This window comes from Anopheles ziemanni, chromosome 2, assembly GCF_943734765.1.
Source record: "Anopheles ziemanni chromosome 2, idAnoZiCoDA_A2_x.2, whole genome shotgun sequence".
Classification (NCBI taxonomy): domain Eukaryota; kingdom Metazoa; phylum Arthropoda; class Insecta; order Diptera; family Culicidae; genus Anopheles; species Anopheles ziemanni.
Window position 1 is genome coordinate 94443553 of NC_080705.1, and position 18211 is coordinate 94461763.

The window sequence follows — 18211 nt, forward strand, 5'->3', positions numbered from 1 at the left end:
ACGAAAAGCAAACATCGTTTATGCTGCTTGACGTGCCAGGAAGGGGAAGAGGATGGTAGTAGTACAGGAATAATAAAAAAATCCTAAACAAGGAATCGCAAAACCGGCTTTAGAACGCATATTAACCCTTGAATGGTACGATTAAACTTCAACCGAAGACCGAACGTTGTGCATAATTTTGATTGAATGCATCCACGTCCACTTAAGCTCACCTCTCCAACCTTCCATTGGGCATACTGACCAGAAAGTTCTTCTTTATTTCCATTCGTTCATTAACGTCAGCCAGTGTCCAGTTTCCATCACGAACATTCGAAAACCAGGTCAAAAGAAACCCCTTGTCGTTAGCGATATTCTAGGAAAGTCTAGGTTCGCGCGCAATCTTTGTTGCAGGACGTTGGCCATTAACCGATGTTTGCGAGACCCGCGACGCCGCGGACCTCGAGCCGCCAAACACACTGACATCCCACACAAACCCCCTCTAGAAAGCAGCCGTAACGCCATAAGGCGGCATGGAAGAAGCGCTAAGCCGCATCCCATCGTTGCAGCATCCCTCGACTGGCTGTTGTGCTAAATGGCGTGTTTAAATGTTGCCGCGAGCCGTGATTCTTCAGCATCACCGTCGTCCGTTGGCGCAGCGCCAAAGCCGCCATTCCCGGAATGACGTATGTTAATTATTTATGTGCGAAAATCTTCCCCCCCTCCGCCCTTTTGCCGCCCGCAAGATTGACTTTCACACCCATTCTCTGTGGCTGATCACACATTCTCCGCACAATGTTCCTCTCTCGGTTGCTTATGTTTTTCGAAATGCTCTCTCGTTTTCTCTTCTCTTTTTCCCGCAAGGATCGAAGGATTGCCAGCAAATATATGGTACGAAAGCTTTCCTCTCGTCGATCACGGACACAGTTTGGGTCAAACTATCGGGAAGAGTATCGGGTCAAACCCCCCTCGGGGTGGATGACCTATGCGCACGCAGCCATATGTTCTTCTCCATACCTTATGATAACCGTTTAGTTCTTTTGCGCACCATGTGCACATGATCGTAAGACAGTTATAACAAGCGCATGATCAGTTATGAGTTTCCAATAACTAATTGCGATAACTGATTAAAATGTTATTGTTTAGTTCACGAGCGTACAGCACCGTTGGGATTTTTACGTTTGCCATTTTCCGTTCTATTAAATGTGCAGACATCAAACATCAACGGCGACGCGGAATAATAGAAAGTACCTTTTTATGGTGCAGTTCGCAAATGGATGCCATGCTGCAAACAATTAAAATCGATAAATAAACAACCCTGTTTCCATGCGACACCAGGCACAATACCATTTCCGGCTGTTTTTTCCCCGGATGCTAATGCGTTGCGATGCAAATTTACAATCAAAAGAAAGGGTGGTGCGCCCTTTTTTCCTGCACCACTACCACCCCACACTCATGCACGCTCAAGGGTGCTTGTAAATGACTGGAAAGAAATCGAACAGAAAAGGCAGGTAAATAAATGTCGGAAATTTTTCAACTATTACCACTTCTGTTCACATGCACTCCGACTTGTCGATTGTCGCCGGTGCAAGGGGCCTCTAGATGGTACAAACGTTTCCCGAGGGAAAACACGAACCAAGTGAAACACCCCGCACACCTGCATCCGTTTGGAGACGACGGGTGGCCTGGGGAACCAAACGAAGAATGAAGAGCGAAGTGCATATTGAAAATCGAATAAAAGTGGGCAAGTCTTTCTCCGGTTTTCCGCCGGTCCCAATCGTGCATCGATTGGCAATCAAGCGTACTAGGGCTAGGGCTAGGTCTGCCTGCCAGCTGCATGCACAGAATGCAAAGCGACCCTCGATTGTTCTCGCTGGAGTGGCCCTAGAGTGTGGGGTTTGTAATCACCGATCATGGCTTCCGGAATTCGGCCCGAAGGCTCTCTGCTCGGTGAGCCCGGCAAACCATTGCTTTTTGCTCGCTTCGACCAACTTCCCCCCGTGGTGGGTTTGAACTCAACCCTCCCGAAGCCCTCCGGGGACACAATTAGTCGCGAAGCCAGGAACAACCGGGCAGGCGAACGGGAGAAAGAATGTCCCCCCCCCCCCAGGCACTAAATTGTGTAGTTGTGTGGAACTGCAACTTTTGCAATCAATTTCCTATTTTCACTGAGAACCTATCGATGCCGCTTGTCGCAGGCGTAGAGCCGCGCAAAACACGCGGAAATTGTTCTCCCGACCGAAAGAGAGGTACCCTTTTGTACCACCGGATTTATTATTCATGACCCGTAGCATCCGATGGGGATTTGTGGCGGTAGATCTCTGTGGCATTGTCTACCATCGCCGTTCAACCCGACGATGGGCTCGAAACGCACGATTTGGACAACTACATTGACCGGTTAATGGGCGTCACGCAGTTTGGGTAGCCACACACAAAATATAATTCGATTATGTCAAACGCTTGGAACGTGTGCGGTTTGCCTCAAACATGATGTGTCTAACCGGAAAATCCATGCTCGTAGCATTTCACATTTATATGGAGGATTTTGATAAAAGCAAAATTTACCTTGCCTTGTCGTACGCTGTGAATGTTTTAAAATTGTCGTGTCCTCAAACTGTGTAGCATCATTAGAAACACAGTAAATAATCTCGTAAATAGTCAATAAGTTATCAAACTTAATTTTTAAAGTCACAGTGTTTTGAAACGCAAATGACGAAAACCACACGGAACGGAGAAATTAAAAGAACTAAAAATATCAAACTCCAAAAGCAGGCTGCGATTTAAAGTGGGAAAAGGAACGGGATGTCATCTTTTTTTCGAAAGTCATTCCATCCGAGAGGTATGCGGTGTTTCGCGAGTGGTCCTGATTTTGCCATTTCTGGCGCACCTTTCTTTCCTTCCCTTTCCTACCTGTGTGGTGCGTCCTCTGGCCCATGAATCTCGTCATACGTGCAGCAACCTTTATAGGTCCTCAGTTTATGCCCGTCAATTTTGGCACCGGCTCGGGATCATCGACACCGAGGGTTGACGGATTAGGAGTGTGGCCGTGAACAGAAGAACCCGCCGTGTTGTGCCGTTCGAGGTGACACTGATGATCTTGCCGCTCCATAGCCGCAGCCTATTTACGTGTCGCGACGACGGTATCGTTGCTGTCGACGATTCATCAAAGCAGGCTGTGGCTGGCTCCGGTAGAGAGGCGGGTGAAAATAGTGAAAGCCACCCGGCATCACCCAGCATCACCCACCGAATGGATGGATGTCCCGCATTAGGCATTGCACCAAACGACCTCTCCCTTCTTCTGCCATAGCCGCGCGATGTCTCCAGGGCTCCGCCAAAGCATGATGTCCACGGCACGGCGTATTCGCAACCGGGGGAGCCCACACACATATGGACATGTGCATGGATCAACACCAGCGGAGGTCGATAGTCTGCAAAAATGGACAAAACGCAAGGCACCACCACACCAAAGACTCTAACCCTGCCCTCCTATCCAATGGAACAAAGAAAGCCCTCCGCTCGGGAGTTGGGGAAAACGGTTCGACCAAAACCCAGAGCCTACTGCCATAGTTCGGGCGTTTGCGTAAAAGGAGAGATATCCATCTCACCATTCCATACGCCCTTTTGCCTCCTCCTCCTGTGGCCATCGACGTTGTTTTTTCTTAACTCCAACTCTAACGACACTTACTCCCTTCGACCCGTTCCGTGGCGTGCCATGTCGATTCCAAGAAATGTATCTACCACACTACCACACCACGACGGCCACACTCCGCCGTTACAGCACTCGGAGCACATAAGTGCAGCTGCACTTGCACGTGGTAGGAAGAAAACCCGGGAACGGGTCAAACGCAGGGGTGTGTAGAAGCGTTCCAAAACGAAAGACCTAACGCAGCAGCAGCAGCAGCTAGTAGTAGGAGCAGTGGTGCAACTGCAAATGCAACCCACCGCAATAACTGGCAGCAAATGGTAAATTATTCTCCTCCCTTTCCCGGGCTGGTTTCCACAAATCCATCCCGAGAGCTCGCTACCAACGGTAGGACGTGTATGCCTTTAGACCTCGGCTTGGTACATGTGTGGCACTCGTCGGCAAGGAACGTTTACACAAGACGTTAAGGGAGCCACGAGTGATGCGCGGTGTAGGATATTGCAGGGTAAACAGGGCGCACGAAGCGCCTCAGGACCTCAGGCTCGGCAAGGCAACACAAAGGAAGGAAGCCTTCCCGCAGAGGAAAATCTTGGGAATGGCGTTTCCTTTTCGGTTCTTCCAAGCTTAGGAAGTGCAATAGTTGGATAGACGGTGTTGTTAGACCTATGCTTTCACGACTCTGGCCAATGTTGTGTTGACGTTGGCGGTCGCCTCCACTCACTCGCAGCGCCCTTTCCCCCTGGGACCTCACGCAGCAGCGTGTCACACCAAAACATGTCTCTACGCGTGATCTAATGGTTTCGCGAGGCAAAACCTTCCTTTGCCAACACAACGTTCGAGATCGTGTGGGTGACTCATGAATTTTTAAATTGCAATGTTTGCGCCGCCTTCCGCCGCCATTGAATATGCACGACATTTGTGTGGATCGCGGTGTGTGTGTGTGTTTGTTCCTTCTTCCTTCTTCCGAGAGTTTAAAAGCATTCGTGCTCCGCAAGTCGCAACTTTGCTTATCAAACGCACTCCACCGAGTGTACGGGATCCGGACTCGAGTCACGTGTCGCACAGGCACAAATGAAATAAAACATAATCTTCTCATCTCGGTCGGAGGAGCTGGCCCGGAGGAGGAGCACGTACTTGGGCTGCTTCTGTAGCGCCAGAAATCTCAGGCAAATCCTCAAGAAGAGGCAATGTGAAATATTCTCGCAAAGAAATACGGACCACCGATTGTGAAGTTATTTTCGTACGACATGTTTGGCTAACGATCTTCCCATCTTGCGTACGAGGGTACGACATGGGAACCGATTTATCGTGCCGTCGGAATTGGAATGGCATTCATACCACAAATCCAAACCAAAGCACCGCCGCAGGGAGAGCTTCCCTTGTGCTTGCCGGGCTGAATCATATCCAAGGATGTTTGACCAATTCGGTATGGATATGTTTGCACGGGCAGAAACGATTCACCAACGGGGGATACCCAAAGGGCAGAAAATATATATGTTCCCGGACCTTTTATTCGACCGTGGCAAAACGTATGGAGTTCTCTGGCATTGTAAATATTTACTTCGTAGCCCGAAGGGACCCATCAAACACGGTACTACACACACACACGGCTTTCCGCGAAAGGTAGCATGGAGTTGCTATCTCAGTTTCTTTTCCCGACCCGAGAATAAGACGCCTTGACATTGAATTGTTTAACCGAACGGTAGTTATGGTTTTCCTCGCTGCTTTGCGGAAGGTTTTTCCTTCTCCTCCTTCTAGCATCCTACACCTCGTATTTCACCTTGTGCAAGGGAAATAAACGGCACGCGATGCACGAACCCACGGTTGAACGCGCAAAACGGGAGAGGTTTTCAAAAGAAACGGGATCTCTCTACGCCATGCTTCACCACCATTTGCTGCCCCCCAAGAACGACTATCCGACGCTGGGGTGGAAAAACGTGGGCTACCAGCTGCAGTTGCAGTGTGCAGAACACACACACACGGGAAAAACTAGCTTATTGACTCCGAAGTTGCAGTTAGTAGCAATCGCGAGCCCAATGCCGCCCCACGGGTCTAGATGTAAATCGAACGGGCGAGAGAGCAAAATGTAAATTTTAAAACATGTGTTCAGATATGTTAGTTACACTTTTCTGTTTATAGTCGGAAAATGTATTTGCCTACAACTTGCCTACAACTTATAATTGCTGTGAGTATTGCTTCAAACAAGGTTCGTACACATAATTATCAAGGTTATGGTAGAACATATCAACCATTAGCTGAGCATCACTGCATTGCAACTCGCGAACTTTTCGGCTCGAAGTGCTCCCAACGGGAGAAGCTGAATCGTGCCTTCCATTCCGGGTCAACTGCGATGAACCTGTTTCCCATCACGGCACGGGGCCAAAAACGATACAAATGTCTTCTTTTTCGCTTCCTCTGCTCTCCGCCGGTGTCCGCCTGGAGGGATAGAATGCGCTGGCAAAGGGAATGCGCCAAAGCGGTACAGCTCGCGGAAAGTGGCCCGCCCTCGACCAGGGCCGCCGCCCTCGTCGACGTCACCGGAGCGTGACAACGAGGTATGTTGTTGTGTTGCTTCCCGTTCGTTTGGTCCGTTCTTGCGGAGGGAAGAGAAGCGTAACCCGAACGCAACAATCTGGAATGAAACAACGCAAACGCCCTGCCAACAACAAACGGGGGCAGTGAGACCTGCCTTCAGTTGACTTGGCAGATCGGGAAGCAGATGCTCGAATCGAAACGCAACGGTTCCGTTATCGAGCTGCTCGAAGAAGTATCCACCGGAAAGAGGGAGTGATAGGGGGGGAACGGTGGGATAAGGCGAGCAGTAGGGAAACCTACCTTCCTACTCGCGCTTCCATCGAAGAAAGATGGCACGGTTGGAGCCGCCGTTATTACGTGACTATCGCCATCGTCGTCGTGACCGTCGCGCGTCCATCGGTTCGTCCACACAACCGCTTCTCGGGGGATGGTGGAGAACAAGAAAAAGCACACCAAATTGGTCACCGGCCTGCGGATTCCCAGTGCCGAGGAAGAAAAACCACTCGCAGGCCCTGGCTGCAAACTACCTAATCACGTGGCAGTAAATGTGGAAGCTGCGCAGCCCCGTGACGATCGGATGGGAGGCAGCCAGGGAGAGGGGGAGGCCTTATCATTACCTCTGGCAGGCCGAAACCCACCGCAGAGAGGAGAGGAAAGTGCACATTTCATAATAATAGGTTATAAATTTCCTCCAATAAAATGACAATCCCCGTCCAATCAACGTCAAACGAAAAGAGCTGCTGGCCAAGGGGAAATATCAGGCGGATGAACAATGAAGAGAAAGCAACCGGCCAACCGACCGCCAACTGAAGGACGCATAGGATGTCCAAGGATGATAATGTGCAGAAGGGACGGATCCTTCTCCCCCCTCCGAGCTCCACTCGCTTACCTCCGGGAACCCCATGGATGGCTATTGTTTTTATGATGAGCTCCCCCCCAAACATGGGCAACAACTATACATTGCCGTTCGGTGTTGCCGAACACCACCGATGGTCATAACGGTACCACCGGGCGGGAGAACGAGCATAAAATTGTCACCAAACTGACAGCTGCTCACGGGCCGTCGCATCGGGACAATGATGCTGCCACGTTTTTTGATCAGATAATGTTTTTCGGTTACTTTCTGCCCTGCAGAATCGTCATTCACAGATTTCAAAAGCTCAGGAAAATGCGCAAGCGTTTGTACACGACCTATGGTGGACTTTATCGCCGTGCAAAATATTGTGATTGCTTCCAGTCTTCAATGGGGAAGAATCAAATCATGAAACATCCAAGTAGACCGTGGAGGTCTGTTTGGATCGGAAAAGTTTTATCTCCATTGGTAAAAATGGTTTCCATAAGTTGGTTCAATCGTTCATGTCTGTTAGAAACGTGATTCTTTGTCAGTCTGCGACGCGTTGTTCGATACGTTAGATATTCCATCAATCAATAACACTTCACATACGCTGGAAATGATTGGTGAAAACATTGATCATCGGACCTTTGGAGTGCGGAAGAAGTGCAGCTTCTTCGCTCTTTATTCTTCGATCACTCGCCACAAAGGATTGGTTAGTTCCCCGTATTGCATCCTTTTTTCTCTCTATTTTTCATGGCGTGCATCAAATGTGTGTAACGGAACTTTCTGCTTCTAACGGACGCGGACGAAGAGATGGATGGATGCTGACCGTGTGACAGATGACATTCCGTGGCCACCTCAGGCTGGGTGACTGGCAACTGTCAACTAATCAATTGCAGCGTCGGTTCCACCGTGCTCCATCTTTGCACACCATTGCACCGTGTGGAAACCCCCTTCACGGGACAAAGGGCGATTAAAAGGGCTCGATCAGGTACGATCGTTATCTCAATGCATTAGTTTTAATGAATTTTGGTTCCTCAGTCCCGTCTTTGATCTCGTCATTGCAACGCGGCGGGCTCCATCTTTAATTTTATCTATTATTCTTGACCATTTTCCTCCATTCGTTGCTGATTTTTCGTTTTCGATGCATCAACATCGTCCCTTTCTCCTTCACCCGATCGAAATGAGGCATGAGTTGACTTTTTGCTCCTTCCGGGCGATGCTCCGTGTTTTATTCGATTTCAGTTTTACCTCCCACCGCTGAGTAAATATTTTTCAGTTCAGTTTTCAGTCTTTGTTCTGTCGGGCATTACTGCCCGCTTCTCTCGGTTGCATTTTCCACGAACACTAAAAAATAGACAGACCACGGCGAAGGGAGCCACCACGGGCGCAGGGCACGGTAGAGCGCGCAAATGAATTTAATGAATGGCAGCGACTTTATATTCTAGAAGCGGTGGGGACAAATGATAACCTTTTTTTCGCATTTAATTGGCCGCAGTTACAACGAACCCGCATTAACCACTCTCATATTGACAGCTTCGTTCTTGTGGACACGATCCACTGTGTATGACGTAACATGTCACAGAATTTCGTGGGGCAACGATTATGATGGTTTGAGCCCAGTTCCATTGCATTCCCAGTTCCAGAGCCAGATATGGGCCTGGCTGTCAATGTTTGATGTCTTCTTTTTTAGCCTCAAGCGATGGAAAATCCAAGAAAAAGCAACTTTCCTCCATCGTTTTTAACATTATTGTGAAATAAAAATGCCATATTTCATCGTTCCATAGATAAAACCACAATCAAGTATAATTAAATCACAAAAAGTGCACCCAAAATATGCTCTGCGATGGCACAACATTTTGACCCGTTTTTTTGTAAGATTTGTCTGTGGTTTGAGTAAAACAACTGGAAAGAGTGTTTCGTGCTGCAAGTGGATTATTTATATGGCCTAATTGCTGCCGGAACGAGCGAACCTCAACCCGCCGTGATGGCAGAAGAGCAGGAGAGAGAGGAAAAAAAAGGTGAAGAATAATGAAAACCGCTGACGCTTTCATTTTGTGAAACCACACCCTAGGTTTATTCGGCGGCCAAGAGGTATCATTCGCCCCGAACGGGCAACCAACCGCGAGCGGTGACTTTGGCGAAGTTTGGCATCCCAAAAACCCGTGCTATGAGTGGCCATTGGGGGGGGGCAGTTCTGGTCAGTGTTTAATTGGCTTCCGTAGTTGTTTTATTCCATCCCAAAACCGTCGTGAGTGAATGATATCGTTGGTCCACTTTCATTTTCCCGGTGCAATCTCACGCAGCTGAGCCATGGGCTGGTGCATTATGTGCTACCAGCGCAACTGATTGAGGCCACACTGAACAAATGCACCCTCGAGCGAGAAGGTGTCGAATAATGTTGGACCACACCGATGCGGTGTCAATGGGGCCAAATCGGAGACCCTTGCACACACAACGCGCGGTACTTTCCTACATCCAACGCCTTGTGAAACGCCTAGTTTCAGGAACTACCCTGGCTCTACTCGCTAGTCGCCGGACTAGACGACCTCCTCCCATAGCTGTCCGATTTGAGGCGAATTATTATTCCGGATTCCGAGGCAAGATTAAGGCCGGTAACCAGGCGATCGCCGTAGAGAGTAGGAAAGAAAGAGGCAAACCAGGGCCCAGTGGCTCGGATCCATTCGTGTTCCCGTGTTCAGTTAGACTGCGGTGCAAAGGTGGAGCAGAGTTAAAGTTGTATCAAGGGCGCCAAGGGCGTCGTGCAAATAAATCGGCCGTAGGCGTGTATACGATTAGAACAGAAAGAAGTGTTCCACAAAGTTTCTCCCCCAAAGGTGATTGCCGTGATATTCACGACTGCATGCAGCCTGCAGTCCACTTCCCGAACCGAAACCTGTTCTGCTGGGAGTTTCTAGTGCGGGGCGCGCATTAGACTTGGAAAAATTCTGAATTCCATAAAATTGGCGAACTGGGATTGGCATCGAGAAACAGCTACGACGGAAGGTCACTTGGTTCCGGTTCGATAGTAGTTTTTCAGGCCAGCGTTTAGTATCCTCAAGATCGGCAATAGCGGCAGCGACGCGATCAAGATAGCTGTAGGTTGAGCTTATGGCATGCTGGTGAGGTGGTAGAGGGGTTGAGGTCGAGGTGAAGTTCATGGGGTACTACAGTTAGTTTATAGCTTCTCAGCTAAACGAATCACGGGGAGCGTTTGGGAAGCAATCAAAGAAGTGATCGATAGGCCTAGGCCTCACTCTGCTGCATTCAATCCAGCTATCTTATCCATTCCCGCCCCGATAGAAGGAAGCCTTTCAACAAATGCTAATGAGAGAAAGCGTCGAGAGTGACCGAAAATGGTGGCCTCGGTGGTGAGATCCCTCACATGCCTATGTGTAGAATGGATTGATCATAGAAGTTCGATAATTCCCGCGCGTAACCACTTTCAGACCTTCCACCACACCTTTGAACTCTTCTGCAGTGCATTGACTTCAGCATAACCCAATGGAGAATGAGCATAGTTGTGGAAAGAGCAGTTTGCTGAACTCAAATTAATATGTTAGCAGTCGTCAGTATGGTGTGATCCCGTATGCAGATAAGACAAATCCATCCGAAAGAACACCGGATTGAATCTCTTAAGACGCCTTCAGGTGTGATGCAGTAAAATAGCTTCAACTTCAGAGACAATTTTCTCACGAATTCTGGTTGTTATTCTATGGTTATTATTACCCATTTGTTCACAGTCGCACTTACCTTTGCCTGAAACGACAGACCGTTGCCGTAGAAAGCCTGCTCGGGATAAAGCGGGATTCGGATGTCTTGATCATCCTTTACCAAGTCGTAAGGTTGAGAAGGCATTTCTGATGCTGTTTGTTGTTATCTGCCTAACTCGGTTCAGCACTCCACTAGTGATTTTCTAAAGTTGCACTGCTTCTTCCAAGAGGACCTAATCTTTTCTAGTGGGTCGTTGCTTCACCACACGCACCAAAAGCACTCCACTCACTCGCGCACCCTCGCAACCGAACATACACTAAAAAAAGCTTCCCGGATTTTCACCCACACACCCTGTTGGTGTTTTGCTTCGTAAATATTCGTTTATCCCATACACATAGAACTTCAAGAGAATGCTGCAGCAAGCATCACAGAATATATTCTCGGCCCTGTAGAACTTTAACTTTCAGCCGCGCAGAGCGTGATGATGATGCAAAGATGATGCGCACGATCGTTTCCTGCTGCTGCTGCCTTCTACCTGAACGATTCTGGTCAGTTCAACGACGCACTAACGACCAAAGCATTCTACCAGGCACGATCGGCAGCTAAGCACTGGAATGAGATGAACGAGAATAGAAGGGTAAGTATCGGCCGAAGGGAGACACACAAACTGATTGAAGATCTAAAAGGGCATAGCGACGGCACAAAAGTGAACGAACTCCAAGCGAGGCGGGCACGCGATATACGGCATATATAGACGGCTGAGGAAGGGCCCCCATGGTCATCTAATCGGCTATGCAGCCCCTACAACGCCACTAGTTCCAAGGGTTGCTCGCTACGATGCGCTGCAGCCAGTTTCCGGTTTTCCCTATTTGAACGTCGTTTGATATTTTGCTTTGAGGGCTTGTTCTCATATAACAAAAAAAAAAAGAGAGTGGAGAATTCAGGTTTGTCTCGCTCGGTACGTTTTCCTCCACACCCTGTTCTTTATGACTTTTCTTTTTTCCGACACATTTGCCCAATAGAACTATTTCACCTGGCAATCAAGGTGGTTTTCCAATCCCTCTCTGAAAATATGCCCGTTTCCTGTTCATCTCCAACATCCGACTACGGCGTTTCTCTCCACTGGTTGCTTCCATAAGGTTCGGGCTTTTGATTCGGGCAGCCCCGAAACGTGTGGGGATCTTCAGCGACCAACATCCGCAGATGGATTTTTGGCACAATGGTGTAAAAGAAAGCAGTAGGACTTAAAATCGCCAATAAAAAACCAGAGGGGAAAACGACTGAAACGATGATAACGAGATTACAGAACTTTTCACTTAAGAAGCCAGCTTAGGAAGCAACGAAAGCTCCATGGAGGAATACGCATCGACCGTCCCCTCTCCCTCCCCCTTTCACTTGCGCTCACTCCCTCTGCCTTGGGAGACGGTTAAAGGTTATAATCCTCCCTTAAGGGTACGGGCGACCAGTGAACGCGAACCCTGTCCTTTGTCAAACGGGCCATATCATAATGTATGTGTGCAGCTTTCCTGCGTCAGGAAATCCAATGTCTGCGCCAAAAGAAAGGGCCTTAATACAGACACCCATCATTTGGGAATTCTCGTACCGGTAGGGAAAATATTCCGTCCACCAGGGGATGGAGGAACGATGGATAGTCAAAAGAACGGCCCGGGGGGGGTAATCAGCCTTCGAATAAATTCTATTACCCTTCCGTGGGCGAAAACAAAAAAAGGAAGATTTTTGTTTCAGATTTGGGACTTTGGACTTTGCTTCCTTGTAAGCCTACGTAAACACTGTATATGCAGAGGTCTGTTTTTTGTGTGAACTCGTGAACGATGTCTCGCTGAATCCCATAAGCCTGTGGGGAAGGCGCGTCAGCAAGATGGAGAAACCAAGAACCATTTGTTGGGCGAGCAGGCGAGACGTTCAATCGACATCGGTGCAGTTTGCACTCAGCTGCACGAAAAGGGAGCCAGTGAGAAGATACAAAAGTTGGCCCACCACCGAGCAGCATACGGCGGTGGGGCTTTTCTTTGGCGTCTTAAGAAAGAGAAAGAAAACAAGAAAGGAAAAAACTGGATAAACCGGTTCTAAATCGCCCTCCTGCTCCTATGCTTACTGCATTGCTTGAGAAGACCGCGGCCGGAGGGTAAAGGTGCTGGTGGGTATCTACCTTATTCTACCACCTCTTCTTCTGATCACGCGTTCTCTTCCACATACAGTTTCTCCACGCAGTGCGCCGCAAAAAGTAGGAACGAAGATGCCTCGTCTCAGCTGTGTGGTCCTCGCGGAAGAGAATTCTCTTGCCCTGCTGTCGGCAAGCTTAGCACGCATATTTTAGGCTGTTTTCTTCTTCAGTCATCCTCCAATTTTGACTGGCTTCATCTCGCCACATCCCCCTGCTATCCTCGGAAGGAAGCGGACGCGATTCTTTCAAACAAGTTGGACTTTCGGCTCACCTTTTCAATTTCATTCTCGCCCGAAATAGTGGTATGAGCGTGTACGCCTTTGTGAGCGTGTATGTTTTTATGCTTCGCTTTCGGTTCTTTTATCTCCACAAAATTCAACCTTTCGTTTGGTGGATCACGCCGCAGCGAAGATTGTTGATGTTGGTTTCCTTTTCTTACGTTTTCTCTCCAAGACTCCGAAAAGTTCTAGTTTAGCAACAATTAACACACACACACGTACACACAGCACGTACTTGGGCAACCCTTTGTTTCTGTTATGCGTTTTATGTTGTGTGCATCAACGCCGAAGGGAGGCTGGCCTCCTCACCACGCCCGAGACGAACATAATATCTTCTTTATAGGAAAAAAAGGTTAATCATCCGTCAACCGCAAGCCGTGTCCTCTTGGTTCGTGGCGAGTCTCTTGTCCTCCCGTACCACTTTCCATTCCTTTCCGTAGCTGGCGCATGGATCCAAGAAATCATATGATGGCCAAGGAAATAGTTTTACGAGTTGGGGTTTGACATGGAATGCTTTGCTGCTACCTTTGGAGCCTTCTGCTGGAGGGCTTCTTTGTTTACTTTTTTCCTTGCGCACGAACATACATATACACACACATACACACAGCCCGACATGGCACATGTTGAGCCTATCGTAACGGACGTGAAAAGGGAATCGTGCACGTACACAACGTTGAGTAGTTTGGCCACGGTATGTTCGGCCAGAGTCTTCGCTCCGGTCATCATCCATTGCGCTACATCCATTTCGTCCTGCTTTCAGGGGCCTGTCGAGTGCTAGTAATGAAGGGTTGCTCCTACGTTCTCCCCTGCGCCCATTTTCCCTTGGGAGGGGTGCGTTGCGATCTGGATCTTGCAGGAGTTGGCATGGTTTGTAAGCAGTCGGGTTCACGATCGAACGTGGATTTTGGGAAGTTCTTCTTGTATTTCTGTTTTTTCTGCTGGGCGTTCCAAGGGTTTTGTAGTGAAAATTGGCTATGGAAGTAGCACGCACACATAGAACCAGCAAATCCTACACGAAACTGGAAAGGCAGGTGGTTGCTTTTGGTTTCGTACCACCAGCATAAAAGTCTGTTGGCTTCATGCTTGGAGAGGGTTTGGCTTTTTTCTGTGCAGCCCCAACCGTTGACCTCAAGCATTTTGGGAGGTTCTTACGATCGGAAACTACTTTACGGGTCGGTTGTGCAGTATCTCAGACATTTCATCTGGTTGCTTGGACGCTTGAACAATTTCACCAGCTTCCACAGCAAGCAACGATGCATCGAACGAAAAGGGAATTGTGATGAAAATTGGGACAAAAGTTTGTTCAGTTATTATTGGCATTTGATGGATGGTTGGCTTTTTCGCTTCAACCATTATTTGTGATTACTATTTTGCAAATTTGCAGCTAATTTTAGGGTTCGCGAAAGAATGAAAAATGCTTTACCAAAATAATAAAAATAAGTTAACTTTGTTTTCTGTATTACACTACTGTTAAGAACCAATCGGCAAATGGAGAATTTTCGTCATGTTTACTTATTTTTTATTTCAGCAAGAAATTTCCACTTTCGCTTTCCCTGCATTATTTGAATAATCTTTTCAACATTATGTGTAACAACGAATTCGCTAGGATTTGGAATATTCTCACACCACCATTATCGAGTGGTTTCGAGCGATGGGTTCTAAACCTCTTGAGAGTCATTCAATCCATCTAGGGTTCCAGATTTATCGATTAATTCAGCGTAACGAGTAAACCGATACGGTAGATTCGGATCTGCTCACACATGCGTATAGTGTCGCCTAGTGCGTGTCGGTTCATATACAAGAAGTTCAAAGAAAATCCGTAAATTCGAATCCGAAACCCCATAAAATATCGGATCGAAATGTTGTGTCCTTTTCCTGTTATTGACTTGACGATGATTCCGAGGAGTCGTATTTCTTGTCACACCCAACGGTTGCACCGGTGCCATCAACAAGTAACTGAATCTATTACATCCAATTATACGTACGAAGTATTTTCCCAGCGATCGGTCGAGTTTTCTACCACCCCCTAGTCGCATGGTATCGCTTCAGCGATGCAAATCGTTGTTTACACTTGGTTATCGTTCACCAGAACAACTCCATCTCAGCAGGATGTCGGAAAATCGATTTAAAAATTGGGGTTCCCTCAAAACCGCCGAAAGCAATCTATTCTATTAAATAATGCTCGCATATCGTCCTCCTTCTCGTATCGCTCTTTAGCAGGTGTTGCTAAGAAAGCAGCTGTTTTAATTCCAGCATCTTGGCTAATTCGATTTCAAGTTCTGGGAAAAATATTCCAATATCAGTAAAAATAAAATATCCTAAGGAAGTCTGAGTGTAAGAAAAATAATATATAATAATTTTGAAAATCTTTTCGATGTAGTAAGAGCAATAGGGTCAATGTCCGATGGAGTATTTGGACTAATGAAAGACAGCTGCAACATGAGAACCTGTCCCTCCCTCCATAAGCTAGCCTTATGATCAGAAGGAAAGCTTGAAGATCGGCAGGAGTTAACCGATTAGGTCAACGACCCAAACCAAATATGTACTGCATGATTGTATCACTTGAAGTGATTTAACTGATGCACTCCGAACGATTTTTGACTTTGAATTTTGACATGGATTATACCAACAGTCCTGAGAAGCATGTCGGAATGAATTCAGCGTAGCTAATGGCTCTGGATCGTGCAGACTAGCTCGTGTAACGTCGTTGATCGTTGGACTTTAGCCATATTTTAACGCGTTGACACCAGATATGGGTTGCAGTGTATGTTGCCAGCGCCGTTGCCTGGATGGACGAGGAGGAGCAGGAGCTCCAAAAGTCTTCCGGGTTCTACAAGATGAACGTTTTCTTGTACCGTTGATCCGCGAGCACGCGTGCCGTTTGACTGTCAGATGACGTCCTCGGTATAGTAACTAGCCATTTGGTTTGGCCAAGCGAAGAAAGTATTTTTCGTACCACTCTTTTTCTTCCGCAAACCTGAAGAAGGACCCGAGATTTCGGAGTTTACGCGGTGTTCCGACACGACGATGACGATTGCGACGGTGGCCAGAAAAAACATGGACCACCGATGGCATGGCACATGGCATAAATTTCTATTTCTGTCCCGCATCTGACACTACCACACAGCCACGGACATCGCGGTATCGTGGAGAGGATGTTGTTTGGCTGGTTTATTCCGACGCGCCGGTTTCGTTTGCTTTCGGCCGGGTCGCGACTGTTTGGAGCTGTGTTTTGCCTTTGCACGATGGTTTTCCTGTTCATGTCTTTTTGGCAGTCCCCAAACCCAGTGCCCTCGCGGCGGATCCAACTCTTCCCCGAGCAGTCCGCGGAAAGGCGCAATCGAGCGCAATCGAAAATAAAAAATGATCCAATTTTACGACCTTTTTAATTTGGCGGTGTGTTCTTGTTGGTCTCGCCCCTTTTCTTGTTGGCTCCCTCCGCTCACTTTCCTACTGGACTGGTGGTGTTGAAATAGTCTCTTGTACCAACTTGGCGGTAGCTAGAGATTAATTTCTACCCAGCCAATGGCTGAAAGAAAGATGTCTACAGGGTGTCTCGCCATAACCATGCCTTTTTATTTGCCTACGGCAGCGAAGAAATTCAGCTAGACTCGGAACAATTCACCGCCATTTCGATGTGCATCATAGAATGGCACATGTGATGACTAACATGTGTATGCTGTTTTGTAATATTCCGTCGAGATCGATCACAATCTTTCAGTCGATCGGTGGGGATTGCAAATAAACCGTCATTTTCACATGACGATCCTATTACTCATGGTCGCTGTCGTGGCCGCTTTCGTGGTTCCCATCAACCCTTCTGACGGTCAGCACTAGAAGAACTGAAATGCTACGCCACATATCGAGTAACCTCATGTACTTGCATGACCCTTTGGACTTCTATTTCCATGCCTGTACGTGCGATGATTTTACCCCGCCAGACAATCCGCACCAACGACGAATGTTTATACCGCGCAGAATGAGCGCATTAATTTATGCAAGCTCTCCCTAGCAAACGCGAGCTCTAGGCTAGTGCAAAGCAATCTGCTAATCCACGATCGATCGTGAAGCTCGCTCGTTCGCTATCCGGATGAGGTAAGGCTGGAGGGCAGTAATGAATAACAAAGGTTTGTGGCGGGTTGCATTTACAAGAGAACGTGGAAGTTAGACGACCAGAATGACTGGATTCCGAGGCTTAGAACGGGTCTCATTCTACATGGAATGCTGGTACTGCAAGACAAAGACATAGGGAGCCACCAAAAACCTACTTCGCGGCATAAGAAAAATTCTAACGAAACGAGCAAATACTCTTGGTTGTGGTACCATTGTCAGTTTGTCGGTTAGCAGCATTTAAACGCATCAACGTTATTTAAAACGGATAACTTCGAAAGGATCGGTTTATGAGTCACCCTGCACAGCGTCTTGAAGTACGTAAGAAGTGATCCACTTGATCAGTCCGCGTCTTGGTCATCTGCTATCGCCTCACTAACACTAACACCTGAGACTGGACTGATCTTCCATCCGGAGCATACACACACACACACACACACTGGTACTAGATTGAATCATATATTTAACTGACGAAACGCCGAAAAGGACCGAGAACATAGGATGAACCCAATAAAATAAGATTGTTAAAAAAAACTTGAAGCTAGGAGAACTCAAACGATTGCGCCAAATACGAGTAGAAACAGTTCTTATTACCCGGTGTATCCTGCCGCGAGTTCACGATTCACTGGAAGGATTCCGTCTTTTAATGGTAGTTTGGTACAAATGCTCCGTTTCCTTTCACGCCGCGAAACTACCTACGGACCGACGAGCATGGAAACGGGAGGAACACTTTGAAATCTTTACGTGGGCATTGGGAATATCGCGCGTCTACGATGCACTACGGAACCAAACCAACCTCCATGACAAACGCCAAACAACGACTGACGACAAGCGACCCGGTGTATCCGCGGTGGCGCTCGCGCTGCCTCGACTGGACTGAAATGAAAGAGCGGTTTACAACTCAATGCTTCATGAGCATAACGGAGACGGAAAAT

The 18211-nt window shown here is 47.8% G+C and overlaps 1 protein-coding gene across 1 annotated transcript in view; it reads right to left on the bottom strand.

Annotated features, from left to right (window-relative positions):
• The window catches only part of LOC131281381 (capon-like protein), a 49436-nt gene extending 38589 nt beyond the window's left edge, over positions 1-10847 (bottom strand). Inside the window, exon 1 of the mRNA XM_058310710.1 lies at positions 10743-10847. Within this exon, the coding sequence (XP_058166693.1) occupies positions 10743-10847 (105 nt within the window). The remainder of the gene's footprint in view (positions 1-10742) is intronic.
• Positions 10848-18211: the final 7364 nt, after the last annotated feature.